General features: G+C 40.8%; 3 protein-coding genes and 1 non-coding gene across 6 annotated transcripts in view; 1 reads left to right on the top strand and 3 right to left on the bottom strand.

The window, feature by feature from the left end:
* ACOT13 (acyl-CoA thioesterase 13) overlaps positions 1-24160 on the bottom strand; it is an 812642-nt gene that overhangs the window by 326982 nt on the left and 461500 nt on the right. The gene's annotated exons all lie outside the window — the stretch shown is intronic.
* Positions 2952-3055, bottom strand: LOC126953985 (U6 spliceosomal RNA). The gene has a single exon (XR_007725454.1). It is a non-coding gene; the product is annotated as a U6 spliceosomal RNA (small nuclear RNA).
* LOC126952992 (40S ribosomal protein S23-like) lies at positions 8361-9167 on the bottom strand. The gene has a single exon (XM_050788245.1). The coding sequence runs from the start codon at positions 8933-8935 to the stop codon at positions 8411-8413; it is 525 nt and encodes a 174-aa protein (XP_050644202.1). The 5' UTR covers positions 8936-9167; the 3' UTR covers positions 8361-8410.
* The window catches only part of DCDC2 (doublecortin domain containing 2), a 194541-nt gene continuing 180349 nt past the window's right edge, over positions 9969-24160 (top strand). The window contains exons 1-2 of one of the 2 annotated variants that reach the window (XM_050788231.1): positions 9969-10849; positions 14661-14715. In XM_050788231.1, coding sequence (XP_050644188.1) covers positions 10557-10849; positions 14661-14715 — 348 coding nt within the window. In that variant the 5' untranslated portion in view covers positions 9969-10556. The remainder of the gene's footprint in view (positions 10850-14660; positions 14716-24160) is intronic. The other variant, XM_050788232.1, reaches the window with a different exon arrangement.

Below are 24160 nucleotides of genomic sequence, written 5' to 3'. Positions count from 1 at the left end.
CTAAGGTGGTGATTCTTTGTTTTTTTTCCTTCTTAAGATTCATTTGACTCCCTGAATATGAATATTTGTACCTTTCAACAATTCTAGAAAACTTCAGTTAATGACTCTGCTTCATTCTCTTTGTGTCTCCTGGAATTTTGATTTTTTGATTAAAAATATAGTAAATAGTCTTACTTTTAGCTTCTAACCCTTCTTTCATATTTTTCATCTATTCTCTCTCTGTCCTGTCTTCTGGATCACTTATTTGTTATTTTTTTCTTTTTTTTTAACTGAAGTCCAGAAATTAGATGCAAAGGATAACTTATTTGAATATACTGTTTTAGTTTAATAATTCTCTCTTTGGATGTGACTAATCTGCTATTTAAACTCTTTATTGAGTTTTAAATTTTAATTATGTTTTTCAATTCTAGAGATTCTGCTTCACAATTTTTTTAAAAAACCTTTGGTCATTTTAAAAGTCTTTTGTTCTTACACTTTCTATCATTTTTTTTCTTTAAATATGGTAAACAGAATTATTTTACATTCTGCCTGTGATAATTCCTGTATCTGAAATTTTTGTAGGTCTTTCTTCTGGCTGTTGTTCCTTCAGATTCCCATTTATCATTTGTTTTCTTATAAGTTTTAGGTTTTTTGACTGTATATTCATGTTTCTTGGAACATTATCTATGGGGATTATCTGTAAATTCAGTAGAAGCTGTGTTCCTCCAGAGAAAATTTGTGTTGGTTTCTGTCAGTCATCTGAGAACAATTCCAATCCGGGATCACTTTACATTTAATTCTTTGCCCCACATTTTTAGATCACAAAGAAAGAGTTAATTAGGTTCCACAGCTATCTAGGGGTCAACTGATGTAATTATGAAGCATCAGGATGAAATTCTGTGCTCCCTTCCTCCCACCTCGGCCTTTAGCACAAATGGGAAAATAAGCATATCTTCTTGCTGTAATTGCTCCGCAAAGAGGGCTAATTTCTTATTCACCATCATATTTATGGTGTAACTCTTTGAATTTCCATATTTGCATGGGAAACTTCTCTCTGAATCTTCACCTTGGGAAGCCCTAGGCCTATCTCTTGTGTCTCTGTCCCTGTGTAGCCATCAACATAACAGTTCCAGATCACCAGGGCATAGGCAGGTATACTTAGAGTTAAAGCTGATTTCAGTGCTTGCTCACTTCCCAGGGTTTCTGTTATCACTCAAGTTTTGGCTTTTCTGAATTCTTTTCATTCTTGCCGAATTGGCAATGCATTTAAAAAGGTTTAGACATTTAGCCAGGCATGGTGTCTCATGCCTGTAATTCCAGCACTTTGAGAGGCCAAGATAGGAGGATTGCTTGAGACCAGGAGTTCAAGACCAGCCCGGGCAACACAGAGAGACCCCATCCCTCCACAAAATTTTTAAAAATTAGCCGGTTGTAGTGGCACATACCTGTAATCCTAGCTACCAAGGAGGCTGGGGCAGGAGGATTGCTTAAGCCTAGAAGTTTCAGTGAGCTATGATCATGCCACAACCTGGGTGACAGAGGGAGGCCCTGTTTCTAAAGAAAAAAAAAAAGATTTAGATATTGTGAAAAAAGATCAAGTATTTTAGATTGCTTTAGAAGGAGAGTGATCCAAGATATTTAGCTCACCATGTTGTTAGGAATGAAAGTCAACCAATATTCTCTTTGAAAAGGATTAAGGGCAGAAACCACATATGAGCATATATACTCCATAATGGTTTCTAATACAACACTGGGCACATCACAGCCACTGTTCGCCGCTCCTCAAGGTGCATCTCTTCTTCTTTCATATCCCCAGCACCCTTCATGCTCAGATTAATTCATTTAACAAACATTTATTAAACACTTATCTTTACCATGATGCTAACTGCTAGAAGATCCATGGAAGACACTTCCTTCTATAACAGAGAGAAAATAGAAGCTCTCGGTTTGAGTTTTTGCCGACTTTTCTTCACCTCGGCCTCTAAACTTGCTACTTTATGGTGGGTTTGCAGGTCTCATTCTAGTGAACTGCAAGTTTTTTCACTGCTATCAAATCTGTCAACATGGCCGGGCGCGGTGGCTCAAGCCTGTAATCCCAGCACTTTGGGAGGCCGAGACGGGCGGATCACGAGGTCAGGAGATCGAGACCATCCTGGCGAACACGGTGAAACCCCGTCTCTACTAAAAAATACAAAAAACTAGCCGGGCGAGGCGGCGGGCGCCTGTAGTCCTAGCTACTCGGGAGGCTGAGGCAGGAGAATGGCGTAAACCCGGGGGGCGGAGCTTGCAGTGAGCTGAGATCCGGCCACTGCACTCTAGCCCGGGCGACAGAGCCAGACTCCGTCTCAAAAAAAAAAAAAAAAAAATCTGTCAACATAAAATTGTATGTGTTTTTCAGAGAAACAAAATTTTGACTTGGAGAAATGTGGTATTTGGTTTATGTAGAATTCCAAGATAAACAACTATGGTTTTCTTCAGAATTCACTTCATGATTTTCTTCAGGATTCACTTATGATTTTATATAAAATAAGGTTTAATGCTTCTGGTTTTAGGAGACTGTTTCTACTCATCTCACATTCTAAGTGGAAATAAAGAAAGTAGTAAATAATTACTTCTGGCTGGGAGAAGTGGCTTACACCTATAATCCAAGAACTTTGGGAGGCTGAAGTGGGAGGATCACCTGAGGTCAGGAGTTTGAGACCAGCCTGGCCAACATGGTGAAAGCCCATCTTTACTAAAAATGCAAAAATTAGCTGGGCATGGTGGTGCGCACCTGTAATCCCAGCTACTCAGGAGGCTGAGGTGGGAGAATTGCTTGAACACAGGAGGCAGAGGTTGCAGTGAGCTGAGATGACGCCACTGCTCTCCAGCCTGGGTGACAGAGACTCTCCATCTCAAAACAACAACAACAACAAAAACAGCAACAACAACTTTTTACTTTTTATTATTATTTTCTTTTTTTTCTTTTGGAAAAAAATATGGAATGCTTCATTTATTTACATGTCATCCTTACACAGGAACTTATGCTAATCTTATCTGTATCATTCCAGTTTTAGTATATGTGCTGCTAAAGCAAGCCTTTTTATTATTCTTAGCTCCTTAGTTATATGGCAATGTATAGAACAAGCATTTCTAGGTTGCATGTGGTGGCTCACGCCTGTAATCCCAGCATTTTGGGAGGCCGAGGTGGGTGGACCACCTGAGGTCAGGAGTTTGAGACCAGCTTTGCCAACATGGTGAAAACCTGTCTGTAATAAAAATGCAAAAATTAGATTGGCATGGTGGCAGGCACTTGTAATCCCAGCTGCTTGGGAGGCTGTGGCAGGAGAACTGCTCGAACACGAGAGGCAGAGGTTGCAGTGAGCCGAGATCATGCCATTGCACTCCAACCTGGGTGACAAGAGCAAATCTCTGTTTCAAAACAAACAAACAAACCTCTAAAGCTAGGTAAGGCAATGAGATGAGCAGCAGAGGAAGGATTAAAGTGTGTTAGGCAAATGGAAGCTACAGGATTTGGTTCTGGATAGGAGTTAAGGATGATACCCATTATAATCAATATTGGCCAATGAGTTAGCCAGTTAATATAGCCAACTGGGGTAGGTCACCTAGCACATGGATATGAAGAAGAATTTAGCGATTACCAGAACTGATTGAATTCACCTGACAAGAGGCTTATCAGAGAGTCACCATTATCCATCTGTAGGTCCAAGAAACAGTCTCAAGGCACTCAAGTTCCTGTTCTTTTCGAGGCTAAGATGTGAAAACCGATTGTAAAGGTGACACTTTTTAAGGAAAAACTAGCAGAATATGTCCCACATTTCATACATATCTCTATTGCCTTCAAAGGATATTAAAACCCAATACTGGGTAAGAGAGTTTGGTTTCCCGCGTAGGTGCACACCTCTGCACGTGGCTGTGCATTTTCTGTGGAAGCTAAGCAATTAGTCTTAGAATCTCTTTGGTTGTCAAGGGATGTACTTTTTTTTTGCTGATCTGAAAATATGTTTCCTTCTACAGGAGTATTTTCCATTTTTTTGAAGTTTTAAGTTAATTTTAATATATTTTCCTTTTATTAATTAATTCATGAAATAATTATTTACTACTTACCATGTTCCAGCCTCTGTGCTAGGTACTAGTAAGACATTGATGAATAAAATGAACACAATCCTTTTCCTTAGGGAATTTATACATATAAACATTTAACTCTACAAAGATTAAACATGTAATTATATAAAGCTTTACAATTACACATATAATTATATGAAGATTTGTAATTATATAGCCAGGCATGGTGACTTGCACCTGTAGTCCTACCTACTTGGGAGGCTGAGGTGGGAGGATCACCTGAGCCCATGAGGTCAAGGCTGCAGTACGTTATGCTCATGCCTGTGAGTAATCACTGCTCTCCAGCCTGGGCAACAGAGTGAGATCCTATCTTTTAAAAATAAATAAATAAATATTTTAAATTTTATAACTGTCATTGATAAAACCTATAAAGAAAAAAATATATAATATGTTGGGGGTTTATCCTGATCTGGGGAGTGGGATAGAGAAGATTTCCTGGGGAACTGACATTTAAGTTGGGACTTGATCTATAGAGGGAGTTGGAGGGAGCCAAATAAATAGGAATGAGGGGATAAGGGGCTATAAAGTACTTCCAAAGGGATTTTAAAGGAAGCGATGGTACAAGTTTTCACTTTGGAGAGCCATAGGAAGATTTGTGCAAGAAGAGATGGAAACTAAAGCAACAACAGTAGTATATTTATGGCTTTGTAATCAAAGTTGATGATATTGGATTTCACTGTAAGAGAAATGATAAGGATTTGAAGAATTTTAAGCTGGAAAGTGAAATGGGTAGATCTGTGTTTTCAGCAACCTTTCAGGCTGACTGTTCTGTGGAGAATGGATAACAAGGAAGCAAATTGGAAACAGGGTTACCTTTTAGGGGATGATGATGCCTTGAATTCAAAAGTGGAAATGGGTGTGGAGATAAGTGAATGGATTTAAGAAACATTTGAGAGGTAGAAAGAGGTAGAATTGATAGAACTTGGTGATTAGTTGAAGAGCCCTTATAAACCTAGGGTGCGATGTGGTCTGGTTTTAGCACAGTATTACATCAAAATAAATATTGTTTAAGCAGAAATATATAATTGAAAGCATTTCAGAGATTTAGGCTCTTGAGGAAACAGCAAATGCCTTGTTGGTATTATTATTTTTCTTTTTGATTTTTTGAGACAGGGTCTCATTCTCTTACCCAGGTTGGAGTGTAATGGCATGATCGTGGCTCACTGCAGCCTCAACCTCCCAGGCTCTGGTGATTCTCTCACCTCAGTCTCCTGAGTAGCTGGGACTACAGGTGCATGCCACTATGCCTGGATAATTTTTTTTTTGTTTTTTGTTTTTTTAGAAATGGGGTTTCACCATGTTGGCCAGGCTGGTCTTGAACTGCTGGGCTCAAGTGATCCACCTGCCTCAGCCTCTCAAAGTGCTGGGATTACAGGCTTGAGCCACCATGCCCTGCTGGTGGTATTATTTTTAATGCACAGCAAAACTTTTTTTAAGAATCTTCTTTGGCCATCTCTCTCATTCTCAATGCCTTTCATATACTTAGGAAGAAGCTAAAATACAAAACTCTCCCCTCCTTTCCTATGTGTGTTCTCAAACATTCCCTTGTATCCATCTGAAGCTCCTCATTCCTCAGCATTCTGCTCCTCATTCTACCTCAGCTCTTCATGATCAGGGTTTATCTAACCTTTCTGGCTTCTTAAAGCCTTCTCTCTTTGCTCAGTGTTCAGACTTTGCTCAAGAGAGAAGAGCTCCAAAACCAGTTCAGCAAGGAACAGGAGCATGGAGAGAGACTGCAGATATCTGACTGTTCTTGTCATTGTTTCTCTGCCACAGTTAAATGTGTTCTATGAAGAAGAGAAGTGGATATGTTCTAGCTTTGAGCAAATGAGTAGATGAGGGTCCATTTGTGGAGACAGGAAACATAGGAAAAGTGTTTTTGAGGAAAACTTGAGATCACGTAAACGTTTCGAGTCTAGGCTGCCTTTTAGATGGTCTAGAGACATTGTCCGGAGAATTGTGTGCCTGGAACCGCCTTATTCTGGAGTGTGAGGCACTTGTTAAATTCTCAGGAATTGTAAACATGGGCATTGTTAAAAAGTGACTGTATAAATATATGAAATAAATAAAAAATAATTGTTAAATATACAAATAAATAAAAAATAATTGTATAAATATAAAATTAAATAAATTACATTGAAAACAAAGATAATAAATACTCAAAACTCATCTCTATCTACATTTTACTACTATCTGTGCTCTTAAAGTTACTTAAGTCTGCTGTGCCTGCATGGTGGAAATAGCATAAAATAACTTGCTACTGCACCTTCCTTGGCATCACTGATGTTAGATTGGTATCTGGAAATTGGCCATATTTGGAGTAAACTACAGAGATTGGCAAATACTATGAATCAAGGCCTTCTCTTCCCTCCTAAAAGCCAGCAGTTAAACATTTATCACCACATCTTATCCAAGAGACATCTGGATAAATGAATCTAAGCTCAGGAGACAAATTTGGGCTGGAGATACCACAGTGGGAGGCATAGACTTGATGTGGGGAGCTTCATGGGCTGGCGACGGGGTCCCATATCAAGAAAGACCCCATGATTGGTTTAATGCTCTGCTGTTGCTATCATCAAATTCTTTTTTTTTTTTTTTTTTTTTTTTTTTTGAGACGGAGTCTCGCTCTGTCACCCAGGCTGGAGTGCAGTGGCCGGATCTCAGCTCACCGCAAGCTCCGCCTCCCAGGTTCACGCCATTCTCCTGCCTCAGCCTCCCGAGTAGCTGGGACTACAGGCGCCTGCCACCTCGCCCGGCTAAGTTTTTTGTATTTTTAGTAGAGACGGGGTTTCACTGTGTTAGCCAGGATGGTCTCGATCTCCTGACCTCGTGATCCGCCCGTCTCGGCCTCCCAAAGTGCTGGGATTACAGGCTTGAGCCACCGCGCCCGGCCGCTATCATCAAATTCTTAATTTTTGAATAAGAGGCCACACATTTTCATTTTACACTGGGTTAACATAGATGATAGGGAATTTTAGGCTGTTTGGGGAGGGGGTTACTTAATTGCCTTCTGTTCTACATAACAAGTATTTTATCTTACTCACCTATGTGGTAGCACATTTTCACAGATTTTTTTCCCCATCTATCCCTCATCCTGTGTATCTTCCACAACCAGCTCACAAAATTTCCCTTGTCTATTTCCTCCGTATATTGTTCTCTTTGGCCTTCTTTTGAAACTTGTTAACTTTTTTTTTTTTTAACTTTTATTTTAGGTTCGGGGTACATGTGCAGGTTTGTTATATAGGCAACCTGTGTCACGGGGGTTTGTTGTACAGATTATTTCATCGCCCAGGTACTAAGCCTAGTACTCAATAATTATTTTTTCTGCTCCTCTCCCTCCTTCCATGCTCCACCCTCAACTAGGCCCCAGTGTCTGTTGTTCCCTTCTTTGTGTCCATGAATTTTCCTCATTTAGCTCCTACTTATATGAGAACATGCGGGTATTTGGTTTTATGTTCCTGCATTTGAAAACTGTTAACTTTCAAAGCATTAATGTATTACATGGCTTTAATAAAAGTGTTTCTTCAGAACAGAAATCTCGAAGGGAAAAAAATGTTTCTCTCCAGATTGCAATGTCCCACACATTCATCTTTCACAGTGGTACGACAGTGGTTACGGAGCTTGTGGAATAAGACAGAACTGGGTTTGAACTCTCTCCCTCTCTCTTTCGTTTTCTAATCCTTAGAACCTGCGAATGGGTTTGAACTCCTGTGTGTGACCCGAGGTAAATTTCTTTGATTTCTCTACCCTTCCGTTTCCTCATCTGAGGAAAGAATAATGTTTACCTCTGAAGGTTATTGTGAATATTAAATTAGATAACCTACATAAAGTGCCTTACATAATACCTGGTCCATGGTTATAGTGTTCAATTAATGGCAGTTATTCTTTTTATTCATACATGACGAGTTAGGAACACCCAGTAATTTGGACCTGACACATGGTAGAAAAGTCTTAGGAGGAATGATGGACACTGGCAGAGATGAGCTGCAAGATTTCGACTCTTTAAACATTTTCCTGGTGCCACAATATATATGTCCCAGACTGGACTGGACAAAGCGACTCTTTACTGGGGCTCTTACTATTCTCACAACTCCTCTCCCTTGTTATTCCTCAGACAGAGCTAACAATCTACACAAAGAGCACAGATGTGGGCTCTTGGACAGCCAGCCAGACATTTAGCCTTCTTGCGGCAGTGAAAAATCCTTTCCCTGGCGTAAAGCTTGGCACAGCGTAGGCACTCAACATTTTTATTTTTATTTTTTTGGCATATGAAAATTTATTACTACAGTGTGTTCACTATTAAAATTTATGATCTTGGTCTTTCCTTCTTGCCTTTGTATAGGGCCAGAAGAGACACATTGGCTACTTTGACAACCTTAAAGCGGACTCCAGGAATATCACCAACAGCATGACCTTTGCGACCAAATCCAGCAACCAGAACTTCATCGTTTTCCTCAATAAAGTTCAAGCAAACATCGTTGGGTACAAAGGCTGTGATTTTCTTGCCATTCTTGATCAGCTGGACCCTGACACACTTCCTAATGGCAGAATTTGGCTGTTTGGCTTCAACTCCTACTTTTTCCAGGACGATTCCTTTTGCATGAGAAGCACCTCCAAAAGGGCTGGCCTTCAGGGCTGTGCCCAAATGGGGGCGGCACTCAAAATTTTGTAGGTTTTCTTTTTCACCGCCGTGGCCCCAACTAGTACAACTAGTACAGGGCCTGGCACACAGCAGGCGTCCATTTATTGAATGAGCGCATGATAATGTCACCTGTTTCTCCCTCTTCCTCCAAATCCCTGTTCTTCCGCCTCTGCCCGAGGCAGCCAGCATATCCCAGGGAGCCAGGCTCAAGCCAGGCCTGGTTCACCGACTCGCTCCCCGCGCTAGGCTGCGGTTGCTATGGAAACAGCGGGAAATAACAACTCCGTTCCCCCTGGGGTGAGGGAGGCCCGCTGAGGTGACAGCAGCTGGAGGAACAGCGTGAGCGACGCGAGGCCGCCGCAGAGTTCACCACTGTGCCACAGCCCCGCCCCAGCGCGGCCGGCGCCCGAACTCCCCTCCCCTCTCTAGCACGCGAGTGTCGGTAGGTACTACAGCGGAGGGCATCTCCCCGGCCCGCCTCCCCAACCAGGGCCCGGCTTGCGCGCTGCCTGCTGTGTTCACGTGATGCGCACCCGCGCTTCGCCGCCAGGCGGCGCTGATCATCGGGGAGGGGGTTAGGGGTCCTAGAGGCGCGAGTGTTCCCTCTGTTTCTCATTCATTCATTCACTTACATTTATTTTTCCCTTCCTTCCTTCCCTCCGTCCTTCCGGGATGAGCTATTGCTGTGTTGCTCAGGTTGGTCTCAAACTCCCAGGCTCAAGTGAGTCTCCTGCCTCAGTTTCCCAAAATGCTGGGATTACAGGCATGAGTCACCGTACCCGGACACACACTCTCTCTCTCTCTCTCCTTTTTCAGACAGGGTCTTGCTGTGTCGCCCAGGCTGGAGTGCAGTGGCAAAATCATAGGTTACTGCAGCCTTGACCTCCTGGGCTCAAGTGATCCTCCCGCCTCAGCCTCCGAGATAGCTGGGTCCACAGGCCCACACCATGCCCACCTATTTTTTTTTTTTTTTTTTTTTTTTTTTTAATTATAGAGACTGGGTCAGGCTGGTCTCAAACTCCTTGCCTCAAGCGATCACAGGCGCGTTATAGAGACGGGGGTTTCCCTGTGTTTCCCAGGCTGGTCTAGAACTCCTGGTCTTAGGCAATCCTCCCGCCTCAGCCCCTCAAAGTACTGGAATTTGCAGGCGTAAGCCACCGCGCCTGGCTTTGCACATTTATCTTCCAGCAAAGAAAAACCTGGGCAACTACAGCCAGGAACTTAATTGCTTTAACTTGGGAGAAAGCAGGAGCTTGAGGGGTAAAGGTGCAAGAAGAGAGAAAAGAAAAATTAGGCTGTTTGGCAAGGGTAGCACAGATATGATGTAAGAAATTGGGTTTCACCATATTTGTGTGTGTGTGTGTGTGTGTGTGTGTGTGTGTGTGTGTGTGTGTGTGTGTGTGTGTGTGTGTGTGTGTGTGTGTGTGTGTGTGTGTGTCCTCCTCTCTCCTGCCCTCACTCGGCGTGCCTGCTCGAAGCCCCCGCGCGGTTCCTGCTCCTGCTCCGAGAAGGTCCACCTTCATTTTGCCGGTAGCTGGTGAACCAGGTGTGGTGCGCGCACTGCGGGCCCTGATTGGTTGTGCACGCCACGGTGAAAAACTTGAACGTCTACTCCGAGTCCTGCAGCTCCTAGTGTCTCCGCGGGGTGGACGCCAGGCGCACGGCCGTTACTTCTCTTTACCTGTGGATTCGTCAGTTTCTCGTTCGTTTCAGGAGGCGATCCCGCGCCCTGGGTGCTGTGAGGCCTCTGGGGAAGCGGAGGTGCCTCCCGGCGCGGAGCAGCGAGCTGAGGCTGTGGCCAGCGGGGAAGATGAGTGGCAGCAGCGCCAGGTCCAGCCACCTGTCTCAGCCTGTCGTGAAGAGCGTGCTTGTGTACCGCAACGGGGACCCCTTCTTCGCGGGGCGCCGCGTCGTCATCCATGAGAAGAAGGTGTCCAGCTTCGACGTCTTCCTGAAGGAGGTGACCGGCGGCGTTCAGGCACCCTTTGGGGCCGTCAGGAACATCTACACCCCGCGGACTGGCCACCGCATCCGGAAGCTAGACCAGATCCAGAGCGGGGGCAACTACGTGGCTGGAGGCCAGGAAGCCTTCAAGAAACTCAAGTGAGTCGGTCTTCCCCACCGCCCACCCATTTCAGGTGCCCTGTCGTGCGGGCTTGATATGAGGAAATGCAGATCCTTACCCCGCCACACCTCAGTGGTTGAGGGGCTGTGACTTCTCGGTGTGACTGATGCCACTCAAAACTCTCGTTGCAGTTGGGGGGCAGAGATTGACACTGTGACTGGAGAAGGAATTTCACTTGGGTAACAGTAGGAGTAAACTTAAAATTTGTGTATAAACAACAGGAATCTTAAAAAAAAATTATCCTTGCAAAGGTTAGTGACCAAACTGATACTTTTGCGTTTTCTGTTCAGTTTTTTCTTTCCTTTTCCTTATTTTTTTTCTTGGAACTCCATCCTTTTAATTTAAATAAACATTCTTAAAAATCACTTCCAAGTGTTGGACACTATATTGTCACCAGAGGAGAAAATTGCTCTGCATTTCCCATACCGTTTAAATTATTTCAACCTTTCATTCCAAGTAGAATTGACATCACTTACTTTTGTGACCCTGCTCCACCCCCTGTATGTTTATGCTGTTAGTGTAATGCAGGAAGAGTTTACTGGCTGACTGTATTTGTCGACTGTCTGTCTCCAGCAACGGTCCTTATTCCCAGGGGTCCTTATTCCCAGTTCTTGAGTTCACTCATAGTAAGTGTTCAGTGAATTAGGAAACCCTCAATTGAGGGAACAAAGATGAGCAAGGCATGATTCCTTGTCTTTAGGAGCTTTCAATCTAACTGGACTACCTGCATACTAACAATTTTAATGCAAGGTACAAAGAGATACGTGCAATTAGAAAAATAAGGTTATGTGTGAATTGTGAGTTGAGAGTTGGTTGGGGTGGGAATTATAGGACAGAATTTTACGTTCCATTTTTTTTTTTTACAGCTTTATTGAGATAGAGTTATCACAGCATAAAATCCAACCATTTCATTGGCTTTCAGCGTATTCAGAGTTGTGTAGCCATCACCACCAACTAATTGTAGTTTATTTCCAGCCCTCCCGCCAAAACATTTATACCTCCCAGGTTCCTCTTTCCCCTGTCATCTGGTAGCCACTAATCTATTTTCTGAATCTATGGGTTTGTCTATTCTGGACATATCATATAAATGGAATCATACTATATATGGTCTTTATGTCTGGCTTATTTCACTTAACTGTAATATTTTCAAGGTTCATCCATGTTGTAGCATGCATCAGTACTTCATTCTTTTTATTGTCGAATCATGATTTGGGTATACTACCTTTTACATCCACGCTTATCCATTAATCACTTGATGTATATTTGGGCTGTTTCACATTTTAGCTATTATGAATAATGCATCTATGAATATTTGTGTACAAGTTATCATTTCTCTTTGGTGTATACCTAAGAGTGAAATTGCTGGATCATATGGTAACTCTGTATTCCATAGTTTAATAGAACATTTTAATTGAAATTCATCTTGGGCCCCAGGATAGCAAAAAGCCTTGACCATAAATCTAAGCTTATGAGTTCATAAGCATTATTGGATTCTTAATAATTAAAATTCAAATAAAGATTTTTAACTACATAGAAATATTTTTCAAAATATCACTAAAGTTCTTGAATGTAATCCATCCTCACCTATATTTGTTTAAATTGAGTTCTAGGTATTCTATTATACTTTTTGTTATGACAGACATTCTTTTCATGGAAAGTGAGGGATATATTTGGATTTATCCCCCCCTCCGCCGAAGCTTCTTAAGCATGCTTTGTTAAACTTCATAAAAAAGGGCTAAATGAAACTGCATGCTTAAAATAAACTTAAAATCAGGAGACTGAAGACTTAGTTGCTGATCAATTCTGTGTCCTTGGACAAGTCACTTGACTCAGCTAGTCAGTTTTTTAATACAGAAAAGGTACATAACCATTTGTACCACATAGGGCTGTGATAAAAGTAAATGCTATAGGTGAGTGTGTTTTGTAAACACCAAGTGTTACATAAATGTAAGACACCTCTATGACCAGTTCCTTTTGTTACATACTTTATTTTTTATTAAATGTTTCCATATAAAGCAATATCATGGAAATGAAAATCTGGTTCAGAATCTCTGAACGGTTGAAAGTTGTAGACTCCTTTTACAATTCATGTTCTTTTGTTTATTTGGTCCTACCAACTCACAAGATTAAAAAAAAAAGATACAGTTCCACACCAAATAGAAAGTGTACTCAAATCTCTCTAAGAGATTTGCATGTTATTTTTGCTTTTAGTTTATACATAAAAAACTGAATTTGTTATAACAGTGTCCATGGTTAGGTTTCCATGCTGACAGATGACTATTTTATTTGTGTTAAAGAAGTAGTATCTATGATTATAATGATAGAAGCCAAGAATACTTGAATGTTGAATGTATTTGAAACTTAGCACTTGTAAGTTTATGTAATGAATGGAGAAACTGTCAGAACAAAAGAAAGCCCAAATGATGTTAAGGATGATTCGTGGGCTTTCATTTAGACCCCAAATGATGTTGGGAAAGACAGCAACATCTTTTTCAAGTGGAACTGATCAAATCTCTGCTTGAATTGCTTTCACTTAGATTTTTCTAATATTTTTGAAATGATAACTAAACGTCAGGTAGCTATTAAACCCTTATTTATTTCAAATGTGAGACCACACATTCAAAACCTTTATTTTACAGCAGAGAATTCTAGAGATTATTTTCCCCAAAACTTTCCCAGTGCATTGTTGGAAGTTGACTCTACAGCATTAATCTTGTAGATCTGAAACCACTTTCCTGCACATGACAGAATATTTTGGTATTATGTCAAAACTCAGCCCCTGCAGGTCCACAAAAGACCCATTTTGTTGCTGAGATGGAGTGTTTGCACTGTTTTAAAATATATGACTACTTTTATATAGGGGCAATGTATGACAATTTCTGGATGTATCAATTAACTAAAGTATTTTATCCAAAAAGGCAAACAGCAACAATAAAAACATTTCAATAGCCAAAATTAATTCTAACATAAGCTTTTTTGGGGACAAGTTGGCAATTATAGTAGTTGGGGTAAAGGGTCGATCTATTATTATAAATTAAATGTTAGGTTTATATTTTTAATATTAAAATGTTTATTTAGCACATTTTATGTATGAAGCACAGTTTAGGGACCATTTAAAACTGGAACCGCATCACAGTGATATTATACGTGAAGTTGACAAAGGTAACAATTTCAGGTTGTGCTTATGCGACAGCTAAAGAATGATTACTGTCAATATCTAGAGCAAATAGTAATGGAGTAATAGGGGTCTCCAGAGGTTAATTAGTCCACCCATCTGTTTCTGAGCTGAACCAATTACCAAAGTCATCCCACATGACTGAGTGTTTTTGTATCATTAAGGTGCTCTCATAGAGAAAATAATTTCTCAGCCTTTCCCAGTTGTTACCTGAATGCATGCTATCAGTACTTCCTTTGACCTAAAGCCTGTATTTAATGGAACAGTTAAGCAGCTTTGCACATAAGCCACTCTTTTAAAAAATCAGATCTGTAAGAATATAGCGTATATAGTAAGCAGCTAACTACTAAGAGGGAAAAATGTTCCCTAATAGATGTATGTATTTCTAAGACTTTCCTTCTCTTGAAGTTTAGGGTAGACATGTGTCAGCTCTGGTTGGTGGCACTGCAAGCAGTTTTTACTATTGTAATTGCTTTTAATTAGTAGCTATTTGTGTTTGCTTTAAGGTTGAGTATTTCCTATGAATTGCTTTATTTTTAAATGATTTTTTAAAACAAATTACTGACTTAAAGTCTGTAAAAGCAACTCTTATTGTTTGTTTGTTTTTTCCTCAGTTACTTGGACATAGGAGAAATCAAGAAAAGACCAATGGAAGTTGTTAATACAGAGGTAATGCAAATATTATTTTGAAGATTCAAATAAACAATGGTGCCATTTGTTTCTTTTGGTGTGTCTTAGAGATTTGGTCGGCATTCTACTTTGATGAGTTCTCTAATGTAAAGAAACGGGACATTATGTGTTTTAAGGCAAAGATAATTCTTTCTTTGAATCACTGTCAGAAATGAAAAGACTGGGTAGGTATTCTAAGATGTGCAGGATATGTCAAGATTAGACAAAACATGTTTTTCTCTTTTCTAGCTACATGTTCTCTGATTGAAATCCACGGGAAGGTTCCCTGTCAAGTGAGAAGATTCTGAGCATTGTTAGATAAATCTTTACCAAAGCTACATCCTCATCCTAATGTGCCTCTGATAACTCAGTGTTTGAAATAGCCAGCGTCACTCTGACTGCCCCTGAGGCTTTCTCAGAAGATGAGTAGATGTCATGTTGGATGCTTGGTGACATCAGGAAAACACCTGTGTTTTAGCTTCTATCAAAGTGCAAGTGAAGCATTGTTCCTAAAAGCTTATGTGAAGGTTGGAAAAGGAGCTTGTGAAATATTCAGAATACCACATTCCACACATAGCTTCTGAAACCGGTGGAGTTTTAGGTATTCTGTAGGATGTATGCTTTAGTTTGTGAATGAAAAAATTAGATTAAAAACAAAGTCAGGGCCACAGCTTGAGACAGGGAAAATGGTAGTTAGATCCAGAACAGGCCTGTGTTCACCAGCCCAGACAGCCACTCTTCCCATTCAGACCCCAAATAAACACGTGCTCCCAATGGGTAAGTTCTGCCAATGAAGAAATGGCCAACAGAAAAGTAGTTTTCCTCACTTGCAGTCCAGAGCCCTGGAGGGACTCTCCTCAATACTCACCATTTCCTCTCACACCATGTTTGTGCCTAATAGGACCAAATAGGCCCCTCTAGAAAAAATATTGCATAAGAAAAAAATTCTAATTGTACAGTATTTGAAGAATATGAGGTTAAATTCATTATTCAAATAATCTGTAGAAAGAGGTACCCTTCCCAGACATCATTTAACATAATTAATATATATATATTTTTTATTTTCAGTGCATCAAACTGATTAGTCATGAAAGTGATAGGCTTTGCAGCTTCAAGTAGACAAAAGTATACATTTACGATATAGCTAAAGAATGACCGCCAGTTGATTGTTGTCTCAAGTAGAGTAGTAATAAAGGACACTTCTGTGAATTTGTTCTGGATGGGATTCTGATGAAAGGATACACACCTGTTTAAAGTATGCTACCTTGCATGAAATGGGTGATGGAAACTGGACTTCTGCAATAGAATTTGAGATGTGTGAATTTCCAAAAAATGTTAGCACAGTATATTTACTCTGGATTCCAGTGTCTTTGCTGAAGATATTATCCCTAGTAAAGGACAACAGGTGTGCAATAGACTTATCGAATATACTTTTTCTTAATATATGTATATATATATTTATAAATATATATATATTATATATATATATTTTTTGAGACAGGGTCTCCCTCTGTCTCCCAGGCTGGAGTACAGTGGCTCGATTTCTGCTCACTGCAACCTCCCCCTCCAGGGTTTAAGGGATTCTTCTGCCTCAGCCTCCTGAGTAGCTGGGATTATAGGCATGTGCCACCATACCCGGCTAATTTTTTTGTTTTTAGTAGAGACGGGGTTTCAGCATGTTGGTCAGGCTGGTCTCGAACTCCTGACCTCATGATCCGCCCGCCTCAGCCTCCCAAAGTGCTGGGATTACAGGCATGAGCCTGTAATCCCAGCCCACCGTGCCCAGCCTTAAAATAGTGTTTTTAATAATAGAAGCAGTCACAGAAACTCCAGTTCATTTAATTTGCTTATTGTTCTTCCACTTTGGGGACAGTAACCATTGTTTCTCTTTACTTTGCATTTACTCATGAGCCAACATACAAGATCCTTATTTATGGATGCACACCTTACCTGTGAAAAACCTACTCCTTGTCTCCAAATAAAAGACTGCATTTCTTTTATCCTGTTGCCTACTGGTGACTCTCTCCCACTTACTCCTTTCCTCTTGCTGCCCTGCTGTGGTCTTTTATTTCCTCTCAGTCCTTACCCATAAACCCTTCCAAAGGAGATGAAAAGAGAGAAGTAGAAGAAATTGCGAAATGCAAAGGAGATGGGAAAAGGTGATGAGAAACTGCTTGTCCATGTTCTTTCCCGCATCTTCCATGCACTCATGCCCAGCTTTCCCACTTGTTCGCAGGAGTCCTGTCTCCCACCGTGCCCTCCTGTCGTAAACTTTCCTCCAGGTCTGGACAAGCAGTGTGTTCACTTCCCTCACTTCACATGTCCAGTCTGGAGATACCTTCCTCCCCAAAGTTCGCACCATGACCTTCACCCTCCGAAGTCTGCTTTGAGCAAAGGCAGCCCCTACTTTCATTGCCAGAAAGGAAGGTTTTTGGGTTCTTGGCATCTAAAAAGCAAACTGTGAGAGCGTTTTTCTTCTGGAAATAACACTTTGACTCTGGATTCTATGGTATTTTTACTGCTGTTTTAGGTAGAGCATGAGTGGAAAAGAGTTTTGTAGGCTGCCCTGAGAACCTAACTATGGTGTGTGATTTTTAGTATGGGAAATTACCTTTCTCTTTCTCACAACTTAATTATAATCAAACTTTTGGAGTTCAACAAGTTGATAAGTTGGAGGATGATCTATGCTCAAAATTCAAGAACAGACTTGGTAGAACACTGGCATTTCACAAAAATTATAGATCTTTAAAAATCTTAGGTGGGTATTTCCTTTCAACATCAACGTATTGAGAAAAGACTGCACATCTTGTTAAGTGCTATTGAGGATAAGCATTCTTTGGAGTATGATGATATATAAAGGGAGATCAATAGAGAATTATTTTTGAGGTGGATTTAGAACATGAATACTTCATGAAATTGGAGGGTTAAGAGTTGTTTTATGTGGTGAGTTTCAGTGCTGTAGTAGCACAAAAAAAATTCAAAATGTGTCATTACGAGGGATGAGTAAAATAACTTATTCACTAAAATGGGGGGCATTTCCCTCAAATCTAAGGCAATTTCATAGAGTTTGAGTTTTCAGTGATGGGCCTGCATAATAAAAGTCACCACCCCAGTATACACAATTCAGCTTTTCCGGTTACCTAAAACATACTAATTCGAATTATTCCGAGTACATTTTACATGGAAAGACCTTGGCATTTCAATGGGGTCATGCAGAGCGCGTGGCACTGGGTCCTACCCACTGTGGCTGGGACACCCTTTCAGTGAGTGCTGGGAGTTATTCCTTCTCTTTTTCCAGAGCAGCTCACCCAAGACCATGGGTATGATCTGTGGCTCTTACGCAGTGAATAATTTAGACAAGATAGCACCTGCTTACTGACCGCAGGTCATGCTAACCAGAATGTGTGTGTCACCTCGACATTGGAAATTCTTTTGTGGTTTGTGTCATTGCTTGCTTGTTCCATGAGGCTCATCTTTGAAGCAACACTTAAAGGACAGCCAGTGCTATTCCTCTTCCTCTTTATGGCCTCATCATGGGGTCACGGAAAGGCAGAACTGTAATGGACCTAACCCAAAAGAAGCATAGGGTCCTGTTTGGTGAACACTTTGCACAGCAGGAAGTAATGGGTTGGAGCAGGGGAATAAAGAGACAGAAGAATAAAAGAAAGAGGAATAAGATGACTGTGTGGTTGTCTGCACCCACCTCAGAGTCAGGGCACCATATGGGCTCAGAGCAGCCTATCCCTGTCTCTCTACACACAAGTCCAGCTTTTACTAATATCTAAATAAACAGATCTCCTAGATTGCCCTTGTACTCTTTTTTCTGCTCTTGAGTCATTTTGTATAACTGTATTTTCATTTTTCTTCCCACTTTCCCTGTGTCAGTGGTGGTTCGATGAAGACAGTTTTCTTAGCTTTTGACCTTGGTAACTCATCTCCTTGTATTTATGACTTCCCAATCCTCTCTTTGCTTCCTCCTCTCACACTCTCAGTCCAGTTTCACATCTCATTCTATCTTCTAAGTCCCAAGTTGATTTACCAGCTCCTTTCTTTCCTCTGTACCTTAAGCAGCCTGTGGGAGTCCTCTGTCCTCATGCAGTGGAGACCTCTGATTCTGCATGTGTGATGCCTTTACCAGCACTTACTCTTGCCCCTATCCTTTTGCTTTACTGAATGTGATTTCTGCTTCCTCTCTTCTTGTTTTCCTACCTTGTCCTCTTTGCTTCCATGTTACTGAATGCCTATACAATGAAGTGGGCAGAGTAAGCAAAATGAACAAGACATGCATGACCTCTCACCTCCGGGAATTTATAGTCTTGCTGAAAAGACAGACGAGCATCTCTAGTACCACATAATAAGTGATTCAATTTAGTAGATGTAGTTCGCATTGAGACATTTAGTTCAAGTGCTTCTGGCTTTATCGTGTTGCAGCAAAGCCATCTGTGGACGCTTCACATGGAAGTGTCCTTCTGCTTTGACCTGGCGTTGGAGATCTCACTGTTCATTCCTGTACCTCATGTCTCATCTGTGTAGTGCGTCCTTCATATAATGACATTCTTTTTTTTTTTCCATAACCATTCAAGGTGGAATTAATGACGTTATTAAATGATCTTCAGAGTACAAATCTGTTTTACTGTGTAAAGGGCTTTGGTACACATTATATACAGAGGGGAAGAGCAGGCAGCTTGACTTCGGAGCACTTATGATGGGCTGGGAACTGTGCTAGGCACTAGGCATAAAATGGATACTTCCCTGCCCTTGCTCTTTGGGAGTTCAGAGTGTAGGAGAAGAGACAGAGAAGTAAACCAGCTATGATGATCTAGTGGCAGGTGGCTGTGCTAGAGGTGTGCTCAGAGGACCAAGGAAGTGCAGATTGGATTAGGGCTGTAGGTCAGCGAGTTTGAAATGGTTTAAACTATAATAGTCTCTTTGGTTTTTTGGCCTGTTTCTCTTAGATCAAAGTTTTGAGAAAGTCTCCTACAACTTGATTGAGGGCGTTATTTAATAATTATATCTGTACAAGAGTCAAAATCAGTCTCTAGCAGAAAGAGTGAAAATCAACTTGCATGGAAAAGAGGAGAAGGTTGCCTTGCTATTAACCAGGCTTAGAGGGTAGACACATTTAAAGCCAACTATAAGATTAACAGGATGTAATCCCAGCACTTTGGGAGGCCGAGATGGGTGGATCACGAGGTCAGGAGATCGAGACCATCCTGGCTAACATGGTGAAACCCTGTCTCTACTAAAAAATATAAAAAACTAGCTGGGCGAGGTGGCAGGCGCCTGTAGTCCCAGTTACTCACTCGGGAGGCTGAGGCAGGAGAATGGCATAAACCTGGGAGGCGGAGCTTGCAGTGAGCTGAGATCTCGCCACTGCACTCCAGCCTGGGCGACAGCGTGAGACTCCGTCCCCCGGAAAAAAAAAAAATTAACAGGAAACATTGTTTCTCCTATGGTGGCTACTTTCTTACTGCTGATACTCTCAGTCTTGCTTTGCTATTCCTGTCTTTTACTGAGATCTTTATTGGCTAAACTTCTCTTACCTCATACAACCCCTGGTTAATCCCTGATTCTTTTAATTTCACCTTAAAAACAGAAACCAATCTAGAACTGATCTCTGTTTCCCTTAGCTCTTTAGAATCCTTCAGTGAGATTCCAAACCCTAGAAACCTACAAACTTTCCTGCCTCTTTCTCACTGTCATTTTATGGATTATTTAAGTGCTGGCACTTGCTACACCAAGTCCACACATCTGATTTTGTCAGACTGCAGGCTTGCTCCTGTTAGACTTCTGATTAGGCTTTAACATATACATCGGAGTTGTCTGTTAGATTGTAGTCTCTAGGAGGTCTGCTAATCCTGTATAGTACCCACCATACTGAAGGCTGGGAATTGTTTAAATTTGCTATGGTTTTTATCTTCCTTTTGAGCCAATTTAGGTAGATGTCCATTTGCCTTGCACATGCCTGGTTATTCTGGTTTTCACATAATGGATAGGACATCTCAAATAATTTAAAAGCCTTTTTTTTTCCCACCACCTATTTAGATTTTGTTTCAGGGGTAAAATTAGTTGTAGTTAAATCTTTATTTGATACATTTATTGCCCCTGTAGGATAATTTGCAGCTATATTGAATGAATGCTATTCATGCAACAAGTAGAGTTATCCTTCAGTATTCTCAGTCCTAGGGATTCGTTCCAGTACCCCTTGAGGATACCAAAATCCAAGGATGCTCAAGTCTTTATATAAAATGTCATCATATTTGCATATAACCTATGCACATCCCCCCGTATACTTTAAATCATCTCTAGAGTACTAGTAATACCTAGTGCAATGTAAATGCTATGTAAATAGTTGTTATACTGTATTGTTTTTATGTCATTTTTAAATGTTGAGTTTTTTTTCTTTTTCTTTCTTTTTTTCTTGATCTGTGGTTGGTCGAATCTGTGGGTGCAGAACTCATTCATATGGAGGGTCAACTATATTTATTGTGTGCCTGTTATGTGCTAGGCATTGTGGTTGTTAGCTGGGAACTAAGCTCCTGGTTTCTGTCCATGGAGCTTACTAATCTTTAGCCTTCCTGGTGTGGTATCTCTTGATTTTAACTCTACCAGTGTTGGTCTTTGTTGCAGAACCTGGTGTGAGGCAGATTTCTTTGATTCAAGAGCTGTATTTAGGGGGCTAAATAGCTTTTGAACCTTATTACTGATAATAAGTCAGAGGATAATGGGATTAATTTTTGAAGAAAAAAAAACACCTAATTCCTGGAAAGTATTTTCTATTTTCCTAAAGTTATAAACACCTAGTCTACTCATTGCAACCCGAATAATAGCTGGTGTTGTCCAACCCTCTCTTATGATCAGGATAAGTAGGCTTGAATCTCCATTGCTTAGCCTTTTTCTTCCCCTATGTGAATTCCACAGGTATTATTATCTCATGCCCACCTCTTCTGAGTTTCTGCTTCTGAAGTATTGGTTGAGTTATGGATTCTCTTGTTCTCTTACAGTTTGTGTCTGTTTAAGACCCCATCAACCCAGAGATGAAATTCTTTCATTAATGTCCACAAGAATACCTCACTCATACAAGTTTGTGTGTGGTGATTTTTTTTTCTTTTTCTTTTTCTTTTTTTTTTGAAACGGAGTCTCTCTCTGTCATCCAGGCTGGAGCACAGTGGTACGATCTTGGCTCTCTGCAACCTCCACCTCCCAGGTTCAAGTGATTCTCCATGCCTTAGCCACCAGTAGCTGGGATTATAGGCACCTGCCACCACACCTGGCTAAATTTGTATATTTAGTAGAGATGGGGGTTTGTCATGTTGCCTAGGCTGGTCTCGAACTCCTGACCTCAGGTGATCCACCCACCTCGGCCTCCCAAAGTGCTGGGAGCACAGACGTGAGCCACCACACCTGGCTTGTGTGTGGTGAAATTTATCAATGGTGTGTAGAACTGGAGTGGATATTCTCAGTCACGTAGAAGTGTTGACAACTCTACGTGATGTTATACTTCCCCATTCTTAAAAATACCTTGGTCTTATGTGCCAATTCAGGCTCCAGCCTGTGGCCATGCTTCTTGATGACTTCTTTCTTTTTTCCCTCCTCCTTTTCTATACTACCCCTACTCCACATTCCCATTAATTTCTAATACAGAACAAGTTGGACATTCATTTTTGTTTCTGTGAATCCATGTTCTCAGGATCAGCAGTAAAGAATTTTTTTTTTTTTTTTGGAGACAGAATCTCTCTTGAGTGATCCCGGTTCACTGCTGCAATTTCCCCTCCCAGGGTTCAGGCAATTCTCATGCCTCAGCCTCCTGAGTAGCTGGGACTACAAGTGTGTGTCACTACGCCTGACTAATTTTTGTATTATTAGTAGAGATGGGGTTTCACCATGTTGGCCAGGCTGGTCTCAAACTCCTGACCTGAAGTGATCCACCTGCCTCAACCTCCCAAAGTGCTGTGATTACAGGCATGAGCCACCATGCCCAGCCTTGCAGTAAAGATAATTTTTACTCTCTTTTCCACATTTGTATTTAAAACATTAGTAGTCTGCTTTGGGTTTCCCCTTCTTTTATCTATTCTTCCTCATCTGCTATTGATATCCATCAATAACCCTCAATAACCAGTCACAAGAGAAATATAAGCAAAAAGAGAGAGCAGAAGGTCAGGCTCACCTGATTCAAAGGAATCTGTTGGTGAGTAAGTGTGCTATCTGTGCTTCAGAGAAATGCTGTCTCAAAGTAAGACCACAGTGAAAATCTTCCCAGAGAGTGGCAGCCTTCTTGGGTAAACATCCTTCTGAATTCTCTTGAATACATTGAGATAGATGTATTTTCTTACGGAGAACTTGGATCAACCTTGTTTCTTCTTTGTGGGGTGGAGAATTTTAGGAGTACCAGGAGAGGAAGAGAAAAAGGAAGAGAGTGTTTGAAACTGCAAAACTTTGTCTTGCTGAAAAGTTTGTGGGAACCCGGGTTGTACTTCAGGTCAGTTACTCAGGTGAATGTCCTTAAGATTTTGAATATCATTATTAAAACTTCACATTTCAGTTTAATCATTAGGCATAATCTCTAATGAAACATACTATAAGATTTCCTACTTAAAGGCTTTGGTTGGGAACGGGATTCTAGACATTAAATTGATTCTAGACATTAATTGGGATTCCAGGTATTAATTATTAACCTTATTGCAGGAAGGCATGGTGATTATGTGGTTTAACTCACTAACCTTTAACTTGGGAATTCTGAGACCCAAGAGGCTTCAAAGAGGGAACTACTAAAGAGGTAATCTAAATATTTCTTTCTTTAACTTGTGGAAAACTTTCTGGATTATGTTAACTTGAGGAAATCTTTCCAGATTATGTTAGTCAGGTTTACTAATTTATTGAATAAATCAAAGAAAATAAAACACGCTTTTGCAAATTCTTCCAACAATATTGAAGCCCCTCCCCAACCTTTTATTTTATACCTTTCCCCCACCACTCTGATATAACTGCTGCATAACAAGCATTCTTTTAAGGAAAGCCAGTTCACATCAGTGATCATGGTGATTCCAAAGTATTCATGACCTTACCAAGGTTTCCTGCTGAAGAACAACTGCTATATTTCATTTTCTTTCACACTTTCTTGTTTTACCCTTTTGTCACCATTGAGCTGTGTGTATAGATGTGTATGGATGTGTGTATGTGTGTTCAAACAAGACTAAGACAGAAGTGTATCTGTCAACCGGTCAAATATCAGTCTAATGAAAAATATTCGTCAATAACTCCCAATCAGCTCTGATCAAAAGCTAAAAGATTGGTGGTTTTACTTTAGACTTTAACATGTATCATGGCATTTGTTCCAAATATCTTGCATCCTCTGTTTGTCATTTAGGCATCTTGTTAGGAAGCTTATTAGCTGTGAAATTAGCAGATATGCATATTACAGCATGTGTAGTTTTTTATTTATAGT

This window comes from Macaca thibetana, chromosome 4 (assembly GCF_024542745.1).
Source record: "Macaca thibetana thibetana isolate TM-01 chromosome 4, ASM2454274v1, whole genome shotgun sequence".
NCBI classification, from domain to species: Eukaryota; Metazoa; Chordata; class Mammalia; order Primates; family Cercopithecidae; genus Macaca; species Macaca thibetana.
This window is presented reverse-complemented; position numbering and strand designations above follow the sequence as displayed.